The sequence below is a fragment of the Oncorhynchus gorbuscha genome, linkage group LG09 (genome assembly GCF_021184085.1).
Source record: "Oncorhynchus gorbuscha isolate QuinsamMale2020 ecotype Even-year linkage group LG09, OgorEven_v1.0, whole genome shotgun sequence".
Taxonomy (NCBI): Eukaryota; Metazoa; Chordata; class Actinopteri; order Salmoniformes; family Salmonidae; genus Oncorhynchus; species Oncorhynchus gorbuscha.
This window is the reverse complement of record NC_060181.1, coordinates 54,223,220-54,238,999: the sequence shown is the minus strand read 5'-3', so window position 1 is coordinate 54,238,999 and position 15,780 is coordinate 54,223,220. Positions and strand designations below refer to the sequence as shown.

The window sequence follows — 15,780 nt, the reverse complement described above, 5'->3', positions numbered from 1 at the left end:
TTCAGTGTTATTTGCCTCGAAGTGAGCATAGAAGTAGATTAGTTCGTCTGGCAGGCTTGTGTCACTGGGTAGCTATTGGCTGTGCTTCCCTTTATAGTCAGTAATGGTTTGCAAGCCCTGCCCCATCTGACGAGCGTCAGAGCCGTTGTAGTACAATTCAATCTTAGCCCTGTATTGACATTTTGCCTGTTTGATGGTTCATTGGAGAGCATATGGGATTGCATATAAGCATCCGGTTTAGAGTCCTGCTCTTTGAAAGCGGCAGCTCTAGCTTTTATCTCAGTGCAGATGCTGCCTGTAATCAATAGCTTCTGGTTGGGGTATGTACGTATGGTCACTGTGGGGATGAAGTCATCAATGCACTTATTGATGACGCCAATGACTGATGTGGTGTTGTCCTCAATGCCATTGGAGGAATCCTGTAACATATTCCAGTCTGTGCTAGCAAAACAGTCCTGTAGTTTAGCATCTGCTTCATCTGATCACTTTTTATTGATCTAGTCACTGGTGCTTCCTGCTTTAATTTTTGCTTGTAAGCAGGAATCAGGAGGATAGAATTATGGTCAGATTTGCCAAATGGAGGGCAAGCGAGAGCTTTGTATGAGTCTCTGTGTGTGGAGTATAGGTGGTCCAGAGTTATTTTTCCTCTGGTTGCACATTTAACATGCTGATAGAAATTTGGTAAAATGGATTTAAGTGTCCCCTGCAGTAAAGTCCCTGGCTACTAGGAGCGCCACCTCTGTGTGAGCGTTTTCTTGTTTGCTTATGCCGGAACACAGCTCATTCAATGCTGTCTTAGTGCCAGCCTCTGACTGTGGTGGTGTGTGAACATACAGATGAAATATCTCTCGGTAGGCTGTGTGGTCTACAGCTTATCATGAGATACTCGACCTCAGGCGAGCAATAGCTCGAGACTTCCTTAGATATCGTGCACCAGCTGTCGTTTACAAAAATACATAGACTGCCTCCCCTTGTCTTACCAGATGCCGCTGTTCTATCCTGCCGGTACATCGTATAACCAGCCAGCTGTATGTTAATGTTGTCGTCGTTCAGCCACGACTCCGTGAAGCATAAGATGTTACAGTTTAATGTCTCATTGGTAGTTTAATCTTCCGCGTCAATAATACATTTTATTGTCCAAAGGTTGCACATTTGCTAGCGGAATGTAATGGCACCTTTTAGTTACATGTAACAATGGTCAGATTTTGTTTTGAGTTATTAACATGGTAATTCACAGTTTACTTTCAAATGTGTTATTATAAAACATTAGTTACTTAGTGGAACAAGAAAATGTGTAATAACATCAGTAATTACACATGTGGAATAACCTTCAGCAAGTGGATGTGTAATTACACTTTGCTTGTTCCGATTGTGTAATAACTGAAAGCGCTTCAACCTTCAACACCTATAAGTACTATGTTACTGCAGTTATTGCTGTGTAGTTGCATAGTAATAAGGGCAACACAATGTAAAGTGTTACCCAAATGTTAATGGTTGTGAAAGAACACGGTAAAATACAGTATGACAAAAAGTTATTACCTCATTTACACACAACACTGTATTCAGCCTAATCATGTTTAAATATGAATGAAAACCACAAAGGTTGGCTTTTGAACATTGCATGAAGACATGTACCAGACCCCATAGAGACTAATCATAGAGACAGTATCGTATTGACCTTTTCTAATGCCAAACCTCACTAATAGAGTAGCGGTGCTTTTTCTACATTCAGTGTGGCATTTTCTGTTGGTACTCAACCCTAAATGCCATATGCCAAGCTCTACTGGTTCTCACCCTCGGTATGGATTCTGCCGCTTCTAGTTTAACCTTGGGCCAAGAACACAGGGCCGGATTGGCCTCACACTGGGCCACAGGGCTGTGCTGCGAGAGGCACACGTAAACCAGGAGGAGGGATCGCTTAGGTGTCCACTGTTATCTAATTATCACTGTCAAAAGAAATTGTAATCTATTCCCTTTATAGGGCTCTACTTTTGACTGAGGCCCGTAGGGCTTTGGTAAAAAGTAGTGCACCTTATTGGGGAAGGGGTGTAAATTGGGATGCATCCAGGATCTGGGGAAAAAAACAGACATCTATTTGGTGGGGAGTTTTAGTCTTAATTGCTGCAGGAAAGGGACACTTTTTGGATGGATCTTACTGTACATTGAAGTAATATTTTGTCATCGCCGCTTGATATACGTTTTAAATTATAATGATAAATTATAGGTTTGTGTTTTACACTGTAAATAAGTCAAGTACAAATATCTAAGTGTGCTTTCTAAAATCTCAAGAGGAATATTGATTTGTCTTACTCCCGAAACACAGATTTTGGTTTTGATTGTATGAAGACTAGAGATATAGTCAATATCCCTTTCTCAGACTAGTCAGAGCTACAGTATCTTGGAGTAAGGACCATTTTTCATTCCACCTATTGAGCTAGCTCGGTGGGTGGCAGCAGACAATGTAATATACATCATCTCAGATTAAGGCTATTACTTACCTTAGGGTAGGGGTATTGCTTTCCCTTGGGGTATGAAGACCCAGTGAAGCGAGGAAGGGCCATATTTGGCACCAGAGTGTCATTGAGAACCAGAAAGGCCAATCTCTCTCCATCGGGTGACCACCAGTGTGCCACATGGGACTGGAGAATCTCCTCTGTAGAAAGACATAAGGAATACATAAATACATTAGAGATCTCTATACATGTTTTTATATGGCCACATATGGTTGTATTAATATGTTACAGTACATGGACATTTAGTGTGAGAATGGATTTTTAGATAATAGTTGATATTAACATATGTCCTTAAGCACAGTCTAACTTTTAATATGTACTGTTTCATATAAGAAGGACATATATCCAGAGTGTATTCAGAAATACAGCGGCACTCAAGTATGATGTTCGCAAGCATGATGTTCGAGTGCAGTTAACGGTACTCAAGGGTCTGTGATAGCGTAAGGTCACACAATTCAGATGTTAATTAGGTCTGAATTAGGTCTGAAGAGGCATGTGCATATCTCAAAATAGATGATCAGAGAGAGAGAGAGGGAGAGAGAGAGAGAGAGAGAGAGAGAGAGAGAGAGAGAGAGAGAGAGAGAGAGAGAGAGAGATGTCACGCCTTGGTCATTGTATTTTGTGTTTTTGTTACATGTTTGGGTAGGCCATGGTGTGACATGGGTTTATATGTTGTGTTTCGTATTGGGGTTTGTATTATTTGGGATCGCGGCTGATTAGGGGTGTGGTATAGGCTTGGCTGCATGAGGCGATTCTCAATTAGAGTCAGGTGCTTATCGTTGTCTCTGATTGGGAACCGTATTTAGGTAGCCTGAGTTCGCTTTGTATTTTGTGGGTGTTTGTTCCTGTCTCTGTGTTGTAGTCACCAGATAGGCTGTAATAAGTTTCACGTTCCGTTCTGTTGTTTTTGAATTTAGTATTTCAGTTATTTCATGTACCGCGATTCTGTTCATTAAAGTCATGAGTAACCTACACGCTGCATTTCGGTCCGACTCTCTTCATTCAACAGACGAACGCTGTTACAAGAGAGAGAGATGAAGGAATAATAGGTTGTCATAGAGACTGTCATATTACCATGAAAATCACATAGTTTATGCAGGAAAAAAGTGTAGTTCATAAACATAAAATAATATCAATTGTTTTCCCAGAGGTATAGTTATAGGAAACCAATAAGTAACACACCGTATCAGATGAAGCTTTTGAACTTAAATAGGCTACGGGCCAAGTTTATTTTGCACCTTCAAAAGGCTTTTAAAACACTGATGAAATAACAAAAAGGTAAAATAAAGGTAAACGCTAAATAAACACGATCTCATGTTTTGCGTTTGCTTTTGGTGTTTTACGTATTTGTGGGGCAAGAACAGGTGCAAACTTGGCCCTAAATGTCCATTTAAAGGCAAAAAACCCCACACAACATAGAATGACAATGATAATTTCTCACACAAAGGTACATGGAATAATGAAGAAACAATATATGCAATTGTACAGTTAAAGTGAATGCTTGCAGAAACACTTCCAAAATCAGTGTATAATTGTGTTTCTCCTGAGCAGTGTTGGGGCGTTACATAATCAGATTACTTTTATGAGTAACTGAGTAAAGTAACATGTTACTTTTTCAAATTGGGTATTATTATTACAGTTACTTTGTCAGACAACGCTTGCGTTACTTTCAGAGTCATATCTCTGCCGGCCGTGTGTTTCCATGATCCGAACTCGATTAATTTCCTCATTTAGAGAGAGCGGAGAAAGGCTGTTTGGAGGAATGTCAAAGCAGCTACTGTCCATAGAAATGCATGGAGGGAGCACCTCTGATCTTTGCCATTGAATGCTTCTGTGACAGCAAAGCCCATAGATGGCTATCCCGTCTAGTGTGAAGTGTGCCCTATATAAAGTACATCTTAATGGGTCCATATACATGCTGTCTATAACCAGAACTGTTGGCTCAAGAGAAAGATGTTCAAGAGAAAGATATACAGATGTTTGGCTTACCATATATGTGGCTAATTAAGCAGCCCATATAAAGCACAGCACCTGTAGACTAGCACAGGAAAGCAGAGCCACTGATGAAAGGAGAAACTAGTGATCTAACCTGAGTTAGTAAGTAGCCTTTGGTAGAACGGAGAGATTGAGTTTTTTTTCATGAAAGTAACGCAAAGTTTTAAAACTAGTCATTTAATGTGTTACTTTCCTCACAAAGTAATATTGTAAAGTAATGCGTTAATATCTTTTCAATTAATAATCCCAACACTCCTGAGTAACATGATGAAATGTCTTTCTCCTAAACTTAATAAACTCTTCCCTATTCAAATCTGCTATTTGATCACATTCATATTGAATACTTTCAAAAAAAAAAGGTATTTGGCACTAATTTAGAATTGAATTAATCTACCGATTGTGCAGTGAAGAGAAATTGGAAAATGTATTCGAAGGTGCAGTTTGACTCCCCCACTTTGACTAATTTGACATCATCAGGAAAACATGAGATGTTGGAATAGCTGAAAATCACTCCACTGTGTTTACACAGTCACAAATATCTGGAGTTACATGAAATACTATTGACACTATTGTAGCTATGGTGAATTTTTAATTAGGTGTTTATGCGGATTTTCGATTTTTTTGCATGAAATCCGTCGCCAGTTGGATGGGAAACCAAGCTATTGTAACCAGTTTTCAACATATACAAACCTTGTATAAAATATGTTGAATTTGTACCTTTGAAACAACGCCAGATCTTCAACGTTATATCCACTATAAGACAAAAAGCTATAGGCTGGGCAGCACCTCCTACTGGAAACTTGATCTATCTAAAGCAATTGAATTGGTCTCCCATCCAGGGTTTTAATCAAGCCCAGCTTTGATATTTGTCACTGACTACTACCAATGTGCAGTCGTGAGAATTATATTTAATAACTAAATATATTCACTGTTGCTATCGAAGTCATTCCAAAGGGTAGGTTTAACAGAAGACATTAAATATAACCATAACCAAATTTAACCATACATCAGTCATATATCAATTATACTATTTAGGCCTTATAGCATTTGCAAAGACATCAACATCTGTTGTTTCAATTCAACCCAGCGTTCAACAAAAAATAGACAATACATACAGCTGAAGTCGGATGTATACACTTAGGTTGGAGTCATTAAAACTAGTTTTTCAACCACTCCACAAATTTCTTGTTAAGAAACTATAGTTTTGGCAAGTCGGTTAGGACATCTACTTTGTGCATGACACAAGTCATTTTTCCAACAATTGTTTACAGACAGATAATGTCACTTATAATTCAATGTATCACAATTCCAGGGGTCAGAAGTTTACATACACAAAGTTGACTGTGCCTTTTAACAGCTGTAGAAGCTTTTGACAGGCTAATTGACATAAATTGAGTCAATTGGAGGTGTAACTGTGGAGGTATTTCAAGGCGTACCTTCAAACGCAGTGCCTCTTTGCTTGACATCATGGGAAAATCAAAAGAAATCAGCCAAGAAATGTAGACCTCCACAAGTCTGGTTCAACCTTGGGAGCAATTTTGAAACGTCTGAAGGTACCACGTTCATCTGTACAAACAATAGTACGCAAGCATAAACACCATGGGACCACACAGCGGTCATACCACTCAGGGAGGAGACGCGTTCTCTCCTAGAGATGAATGTATTTTGTTTCGAAAAGTGCAAATAAATCCCAGAACAACAGCAAAGGACCTTGTGAAGATGTTGGAAGAAAGAGCTACAAAAGTGTCTATATCCAAAGTAAAACTAGTGCTATATCGACGTAACCTGAAAGGCCGCTCAGCAAAGAAGAAGTCACTGCTCCAAAACTGCCATAAAAAACAGACAGATGAAATAAAAATAGAACTGCTTGACCATAATGACCTTTGTTATGTTTGGAGGAAAAAGGGGGAGGCTTGCAAGCAGAAGAGCACCATCCCAACCGTGAAGCACGTTGTGGGGGTGGCAGCATCACGTTGTGGGGGTGCTTTGCTGCAGGAGGGACTGGTGCACTACACGAAATAGATGGCATCATGAGGAGTGAAAATGATATGGATATATTGAAGCAGTATCTCAAAACATCAGTCAGGAAGTTAAAGCTTGGTCGCAAATAGGTCTTCCAAATGGACAATGACCCCAAGCATTCTTCGAAAGTTATGGAAAAATGGCTTAAGGACAACAAAGTCAATGTATTGGAGTGGCCATCACAAAGTCCTGACCTCAATCCCATAGAACAATGTGGGTTGAACTGAAAAAGTGTGTGTGAGCAAGGAGGCCTACAAACCTGACTCAGGTACACCAGCTCTGTCAGGAGGAATGGGCCAAAATTCACCCAATTTATTGTGGGGAAGCTAGTGAAAGGCTACCCGAAACATTTGACCCAAGTTAAACAATTTAATGGCAATGCTACCAAATACTAATTTAGTGTATGTAAACTTCTGACCCACTGGGAATGCGATGAAAGAAATAAAAGCTGAAATAAATAATTCTCTCTACTATTGTTCTGACATTTCACATTCTTAAGACAAAGCGGTGATCCTAACTGACCTAAGAAATTTAATTTTTGCTCGGATTAAATGTCAGAAATTGTGAAAAACTGAGTTTAAATGTATTTGGCTGAGGTGTATGTCAACTTCCCATGTAGACCTAGGGTTTTAAATGTAATCTTCAAGTGAATCATGATATGTTGGATTCATGTCTCCATCTCAACCAAACATCTAATTTACAGAATAGGACTAAATAATATCAAATATTTGAAGTACATTTTGAATTTGATTAGATTAGATGTATTCCTATTCCTTAACACCTTTTTTTGTTTGGGATATAAAGTATTAATTTGTACACAAACTGGATCTTGAATTGTGTTTGATTGCCAACTCAACCAAATATCAGCATATGAAGTAGATGTATTTTCTGCTTGGTTAGTTACATTTTGTCCTCAAATTAATAATTGTTGGATGTTGGATTCAAGTATCACTCTCAACCAAATTAAATCAAACTTTAAATGCACTTAGAATAAAGTCTTATTTGATTTAGTCCTATTCTTCAACTTAGATTTTTGGTTGAGATGTAGATGTGAATCCAACATATCAATTATTAATATGCATGCAAATTGGAATTAAAGCCAGACTAAGTCAGTGGCAAAAAAATATACATCTCCTTCAAATGTTGATATTTAGATGTGTTGGCAACCAAACACAATTACATATATATTTTTGCAATACAGCAAATAGCTGTCATGCCTTGGTCATTGTATTTTGTGTTTTTGTTATATGTTTGGGTAGGCCAGGGTGTGAGATGGGTTTATATGTTGTATTCGTATTGGGGTTTGTATTATTTGGGATTGCGGCTGATTAGGGGTGTGTCTAGTTAAGCTTGGCTGCCTGAGGCGATTCTCAATCAGAGTCAGGTGCTTGTCGTTGTCTCTGATTGAGAACCGTATTTAGACAGCCTGACTTTCGCTTTGTATTTTGTGGGTGTTTGTACCTGTCTCTGTGTAGTAGTCACCAGATAGGCTGTAATTAGTTTCACGTTACGTTTGTTGTTTTCGTATTTCAGTTATTTCATGTACCGTTTTCATTCATTAAAAGTCATGAGTAACCTACACGCTGCATTTCGGTCTGACTCTCTTCTTACAACAGACGAACGTCGTTACAATAGCCTAATAACTTGTCGACAACTTTGGGGAACACCTGCCACATTTCTAAAAGGACTTTAGCTTCACAGTCTATTTAAGTAAATGGTAATACCCACCTTCGTACAGCCAGTCAGCAATCCCATTGAAGATGACCCCTTCCTTTCCCGAAGATGTCAGTCTGAGTGAGTTGCTCTTCACATCTGATTGGTAGTAAATATTGTTCTCAAATATGTAGATCTGTGTGCACAAGGACACACAAGGAGAGTCATCACTGAAATATCACATTCCATCTTCCAACAGTCCCACCGTGACTGACACCAGTGCGTTTTGGACTTCTAACCCATTTTGAACATTGTGTGTTGGAGCTACAGATTTCTGGATTTTTGGGGATTTGTCCATTTCCTCTGCATCCGTTGATGCCGACCATTAGTCTGTGTGATTAACGGGGGGCTGAGCTAGAGCGCTGTTTGTGAAACGCTTCTTCTCACCCCAAAAAAATGTCTGTAAAGTTTGAACGGTTTGAGCTACAAAATGTGAAAAGCTGAGACACAAAGAGTCGTTAGGAGGTAAGAGGTTCTTCTCCATTAGTCATAGGAAATCCCAGAATATAGTGTTTTTTTAATACTGTAATAAGCTCACATAGTTCCTGTCACAAACTCCAAACTCCACAAAGTTGTCACTGACTATTTGGATATTCATTTCTTACTGCAAAAATAATTTCTGTACTTACAGCATTCTTATAAATATATATATTTTTTTAAATCAGGATTTTGCTCGGTGGACCTTTTTTTCAATTGGAATTTGTCAATAAAATTCATAAATGGAACTGTTTATGTCAAATAGTGTTCAACTTTAAGCCCTGGTTGTCCTGATAATAACATGTTACACTATGCGAGGCTAAATATGAGGGCAGAGCAAGCCGATCAATAAAAGTAGTGAATTTCATATTTTCAGCATGGGATTTCCTGAGACTGATAGATCTGTGGGCACAAAGACACACAAGGAGATCAGAAATGTAATCACTGACATTAGTGGCTCCCGAGTGATGCAGCAGTCTAAGGCACTGTATCTCAGTGCAAGAGGTGTCACTACAGACCTTGGTTCGATCCCGGGCTGGATCACAACTGGCCATGATAGGGCGGCGCACAATTGGTTAGGGGAGGGTTTGGTGGGCATAGGCTGTCATTGTAAAATAAGAATTTGTTCTTAACTGACTTGACTAGTTAAATAGGTTAAATAAATACGGTTAAATAAATTTCACATTTCATTTAACATTTCAATTTGGCATTTCCTCTACAGGTCTGAAATGTGAAAGTCAATCAAATATCAACTTTTGACAAATTTTGAACACAGAGAGTGAAAGACGAATATTGTATATCCAGACCCCTATAATGTCACAGAGTAAATACAAGGCCTAGGAAACATCCTTTTCAACATACCCAACTTAGCAGATATATTGAAATTCACAAAAAGGGGGAAATAATAACACATTTTCAATTCAAGTCTTATTCAAATCTCATTCCCTGAATGGATGTGGTTGAAGAGCCCTGGAATCACCATGTCCAGAGAAATTCTAGAAACCTAATGTCCGATTCCATTAGCAACGTAAATGATCTGTGTTACATAGACCTGTGTTGAAATGATCAACCAACTCCTTATCCTCAAATGTATTTTTTTCCCCAGAACCAACAAACGTTTCCAGGTCAACCAGCTGTCTGCATCAGCCAGACTTACATAAAGCACCGTTATGTAGTCACTCGGTCACGGAGCTGAGCTGAGCTGACCCGTCTCAGGCTTTACAAGCCCCGCTGTTATATCAAAGGCATTGAGTAGAGGCAGCCTGCCTAAATCGCTCCAGAAGGCAGTGTGTGTGGTATAGGATTCAGCAAAAAGAGCTGCTTTAAAACAGAAATGTCTTGAACCGTTTCAACATCAATGTACCATCAATATACATCGATGAATACATGGATACGGTGACTGAGTTCATCAGGAAGTATATAGGAGATGTTGTACCCACTGTGACTATTAAAACCTAACCAAACCAGAAAATGTGGATAGATGGCAGCATTTGCACAAAACTGAAAGCGCAAACCAACGCATTTAACCATGGCAAGGTGACTGGGAATATGGCCGAATACAAATAGTGTAGTTATTCTCTCCGTAAGGCAATAAAACAGGCAAGTAAAGAGACAAACTGTAGTTGCAATTCAACGGCTCAGACACAAGACATATGTGGCAGGGTCTACAGACAATCACGGACTACAAATGGAAAACCAGCCACGTTGCGGACACCGACGTCTTGCTCCCGGAAAAGCTAAACAGCTTCTTCGCCTGCTTTGAGCATAACACAGTGCCACCGACATGACCCACTACCAAGGACTATGAGCTCTCCTTCTCCGTGGCCAACGTGACTAAGACATTTAAGCGTGTTAACCCTCGCAAGGCTGTCAGCCCAGATGGCATCCCTAGCCGCGTCCTCAGAGCATGCGCAGATCAGCTGGCTGGAGTGTTTACAGACATATTGAATCTCTCCCTATCCCAGACTGCTGACCCCACTTGCTTCAAGATGTCCACCATTGTCCCTGTACCCAAGAAAGCAAAGGTAACTGAACTGAATGACTATTGTAGCAATCACTTTTATCATCATGAAGTGCTTTGAGAGGCTAGTTAAGGATGATATCACCTCTACCTTACCTGACATCCTAGACCCACTTCAATTTGCTTTACCGCCCCAATAGATCCACAGATGATGGAATTGCCATCGCACTGCACACTGCCCTATCCCATCTGGACAAGATGAATACCTATGTAAGAATGCTGTTCATTGACTATAGCTCAACACTATAGTACCCTCCAAGCTCAACATTAAGCTTGGGGTCCTGCGTCTGAACCCCCGTCCTGTGCAACTGGGTCCTGGACTTCTGACGGGCTGCCCCCAGGTGGTGACGTTAGGAAACAACACCTCCATGTCGCTGATTGTCAACACAAATAATGTTAACATACTGCTTAACTCATCTCATATGTATATACTTTATTATATTCTAATGTATTTTAGTCAATGCTACTTCGACATTGCTCGAGCTAATATTGATATATTTCTTATTAATTCCATTATTTCACTTTTAGATGTGTTTGTATTGTTGTCAATTGTTAGGTATTATTGCACTGTTGGAACTAGGAACACAAGCATTTTGCTACACCTGCAATAACATCTGCTAAGTATGTGTATGTGGCCAATACAATTTGATTTGATCTGCTTCACTAAAGACTGAAACTAGCTGTCCAATAAGACGGGTAGGATTTTCAGTCTGGAAATAGGAAGTGTTATCATAACATTTCTATGTATGTTTTGTGTTTTGGGCTTGAGTTTGTGTTGATAGCTAGTTCTCTTTAAGGATGCTGTCAATGCAATATCTAGTCTACACAACAAAACAACTCACAGAACTGGCATCCTATCCAATATATACTAGCAGTGTCATGTATTTATAAGATAAAATTGTGGCTAACGATGACGCTTATGCGACTCGAAAGCCCCGAATGCCTGCATATCTGTCTGCCTCACCTCTCATCACCGTAATGGCCCTCTAACGGAGGTGAGTTTGATTTATGCCTAAATAACCACACCAAATGTTACAATTGCAGACAAGAAACCTCTAATACTTAAACCTGTTAGCTGTCCACAAACAGTGCCCCATCTGTCTAAAGCAAACAAATTAAAAGCTATTATCATCTAGTTTGAATTATTCTCTATTTTGAAAATGAACTGGAGTACAATGCGAGAGTCATTTGACATTCCAAATCAACCTGCTTAGAATGCCGTGCTTTGATAGCTGGATTTAGGCCGGCCTTTCACAAAGCCGTGTATAGTTACAATTGTGCGACCACCATCCAAATGGATGGTACCGGCTTTGAATTCCACATGACACCCAACATAACATTTGGTGTCAGAAGTGAGATCCAATACAGATGAGCCCACCAGAACAGTGTCTGAGCAGCTGTACAAAGAAGTTCAAAGAAGCCTTCCAAATGAGATGGGGCTGGGGTAGAAGGACCCTGCTGCCACTACGACCACTGCCCAGCGAGTTTGCCATCTTGGCACTGTGGTTAATCCTGCTCCGTGGATTCACCACAAAGCACTAGAAAATGAGCAGATTTGAGAGAAATATTCAGGCTTAGAAGAAATGGTCCACATTTACATGGCATACTGAATGTCACATTAGTGCAGGTAGTTTCAGGTGCGCTTGGCATGTCACTACTGATTGTCATGTTAATCAAATATGATGTTCTCGAATAATCTGACTGAAAGCTGGCAACGTGTTTGTATGTCCACAACATCGTTCTGTGACTAAAAGGATCAAAGTAATACTTTGATGCAAATGTTTTAAAGGCCAGGTAACTTGGTAGACCTTCAAAGCCAACACAGGAGACGGAGTGGATATTATCTATGCATTCCGGCTTTACATTTTAATTAACTCGAACATAAATGTTCATGTAAGAAAGACAAACATGACAGGGATGCACTAGCAGACAACAGGCATACTCTACTGTTGCCACTTTAATGAGAAACATGATTCACTTTCAACCGCAACATAATCAAAACACCGTCTAATTAAAAGTTCAGAATGCACTCCATGCAGGGATTAAATTGGAGAACAATTAAGTCGAACAAAGCAATTACACGTGGAAGAGGGGGAAAATCCTACGGGTGTAAATCCCCCCATAGGCTAAACAAAGAAATAACAGCATTTCAAAAAATATACAATCAAAAAGATTTTAAAAAACTGTTGATCCTGGGCAAAGCAACCTGTCCTATTCCTTTGCACATACATTTCAGGCCACGGGCAACACTTGTTAAAGCAACTTATTTGTAGTTTATTCAAGCAGTACCCAAAAACTTCCAAACAAATAGGTGACATAACCCACAGTAGGCTAGGACTACTATTACAGTTACTTTCAACACTGGGGTATGTAAATGCAGAATATTGCAAGTTCGGGGGGTAGTCCCACCTGTAACTCAAACCTGGGTCTACCGACTATCAACCCAATCAAATAAAGATTTATTTATCACGTGCGCTGAATACAACAAGTGTAGACCTTACCGTTAAATGCATCTAAACCTTCAAGCTGCATACTGGAGCCTATTCCAACTAAACTACTGAAGGAGCTGCTTCCTGTGCTTGACTCTCCTATGTTGAATATAATAAATGACTCCCTATCCACCGGATGTGTACCAAACTCACTAAAAGTGGCAGTAATAAAACCTCTCTTGAAAAAGACAAATATTGACCCAGAAAATATAAAAAACTATCGGCCTGTATCGAATATCCCATTCCTCTCAAAAGAAATCCAAGCTGTTGCGCAGCAACTCACTGCCTTCCTGAAGAAGAACAATGTATACGGAATTCTTCAGTCTGGTTTTGGACTCCATCATAGCACTGAGACTGCACTTGTGAAGGTGGTAAATGACCTTTTAATGGCGTCAGACCGAGGCTCTGCATCTGTCCTCGTGCACCTAGACCTTAGTGCTGCTTTGATACCATTGATCAGCACATTCATTTGGAGAGATTGGAAACCCAAATTGGTCTACACGGACAAGTTCTGGCTTGGTTTAGAGCTTATCTGTCGGAAAGATATCAGTTTGTCTCTGTGAATGGAGACTTCTGACAAATCAACTGTAATGTTGATGTTCCTCAAGGTTCCGTTTTAGACCACTATTGTTTTCATTATATATTTTACCTCTTGGTGATGTCATTCGGAATGTCAACTTTCACTGCTATGCGGATGACACACACCTGTACATTTCAATGAAACATGGTGAATCCCCAAAATTGCCCTCCCTTGAAGCCTGTGCTTCAGACATAAGGAAGTGGATGGCAGCAATTGTTTGACTTTTAAACTCGGACAAAACAGAGACGCTAGTTCTAGCTCCCAAGAAACAAAGAGATATTCTGTTGGATCTGACAATTAATCTTGATGGTTGTACAATCATCTCAAATAAAACTGTGAAGGACCTCAGCGTTACTCTCGACCCTGATCTCTTTTGACGAACATATCAAGTATAGTTCAAGGACAGCTTTTTTGCATCTTCGTAACATCGCAAAAATCTGAAACTTTCCGTCCAAAAATTTGGCAGAACAATGTATGCATGCTTTTGTCATTTCTAGATTAGACTACTGCAAGGCTCTACTTTCCAGCTAACCTGAATAAAGCACTAAATAATGCAAACTTCCTAGTTGGAGTAATATTCAAAAGGAATGTGATATAGGACTGTGACTTTAACCACCCTTCTTCCGGGCACATGAAAAATCACAAAATATGCCTGTTGCATTATTCCCAATGGTAACAGGTGTGATATGGGAGGGTTCCATGTAGAAGTGGCCGCTCATTTTTGACTTACCAGTTGCTGGCCCTGCACTCCCCATTCAGCGTACTGCAGAACAGAGTTAAGCACCTCCGGCGGGTCCAACTCCCATACCTCCCTGAAAAACAACAGTAAGTAACCAGTAAGACTGCTACATAGAGCAGTGGAAGGCATTTACATTGATACACCTTTAACATCCAGATACACTGGTAACTCTAACTGTAAGTCGCTCTGGATGAGAGCATCTGCTAAATGACGATGAGGTACAATGTAAAAAAGCCCACTTCAAAACAATGTTTTATCATAAATATTGACATTTAAAAGGTCATGACTGACAAAATATTGAATTTCATTGTTTGTTGTGGATTCACCAGACTCTTAGCATCCACCTGAGCTAAACTGCCTTAGAAGAGATTGTCTTGACAAGTAGACAAACGCATGTTAAACAAGCACATGAAACATACCTTGTGTGAATGTTATAAATGCTATATGAGGCCATGTATGAATGCCGGTAAACCTAGAACAAAAGAGAGAAAAGAAAGAGGAGATTACTGAACAAAACATTAACGATGGAGGCAGTTTGGCTGATAAAAACATCATAAAAACAGGCAGAGAAAGGCATCAAATAGAATAGACCAGTAGCTGTTTTCACAAATAGATTATGTGGACAATGTGATTTGCATGGTTGACAGCTGCGAGATGAGACATTTTAATTCCATCTGAGAAACCGATCATGGAACCCCCATGACTTCGGGTCTGAAAGCCTGAGAGAGAGAGAATCCAAATGGTCTGGAGTGTGAGTAAATCTGTCTGGATTCCCCTAGAGAAGCTGTGCCTTACATGATAATAGCATTCAGACCGTACACGGGGAAGGAAACAGCCTCAATGTTGCAGTGTTTCATAATGATGACATGCTCCACATAGTTCAAATATAGACCAAGAAACATTATCTGACAGGAGTGTTATTGTACTGTATGGCAAATGCATTGCAAACTGTGCAGAGAAATACTTTTATCTCATTTTGTTGTGTTACAGCCTGAATTTAAAATGTATTCAATTGAGATTTTGTGTCACTGGCCTAAACACAATACCCCAAAATGTCAAAAAGGATCTTTTCTTAATGTTTACAAATGAATAAAAAATGAAAAGCTGAAATGTCTTGAGTCAATAAGTATTTAAACCCTTTGTTATGGCAAGCCTAAATAAGTTCAGGAGTAAACATGTCATATAATAAGTTGCATGGACTTACTCCGTGAGCAATAATAGTGGTTAACATG

The 15,780-nt window shown here is 39.6% G+C and overlaps 1 protein-coding gene across 2 annotated transcripts in view; it reads right to left on the bottom strand.

The window, feature by feature from the left end:
- Nucleotides 1–15,780, bottom strand: part of LOC124043770 (inactive dipeptidyl peptidase 10-like) — a 340,940-nt gene that overhangs the window by 89,430 nt on the left and 235,730 nt on the right. For both annotated transcript variants that reach the window (XM_046362710.1, XM_046362711.1), the window contains exons 6-9: nt 14,968–15,020; nt 14,540–14,621; nt 8,259–8,379; nt 2,499–2,653 (exon numbers count right to left, since the gene is read on the bottom strand). In XM_046362710.1, coding sequence (XP_046218666.1) covers nt 2,499–2,653; nt 8,259–8,379; nt 14,540–14,621; nt 14,968–15,020 — 411 coding nt within the window. The remainder of the gene's footprint in view (nt 1–2,498; nt 2,654–8,258; nt 8,380–14,539; nt 14,622–14,967; nt 15,021–15,780) is intronic.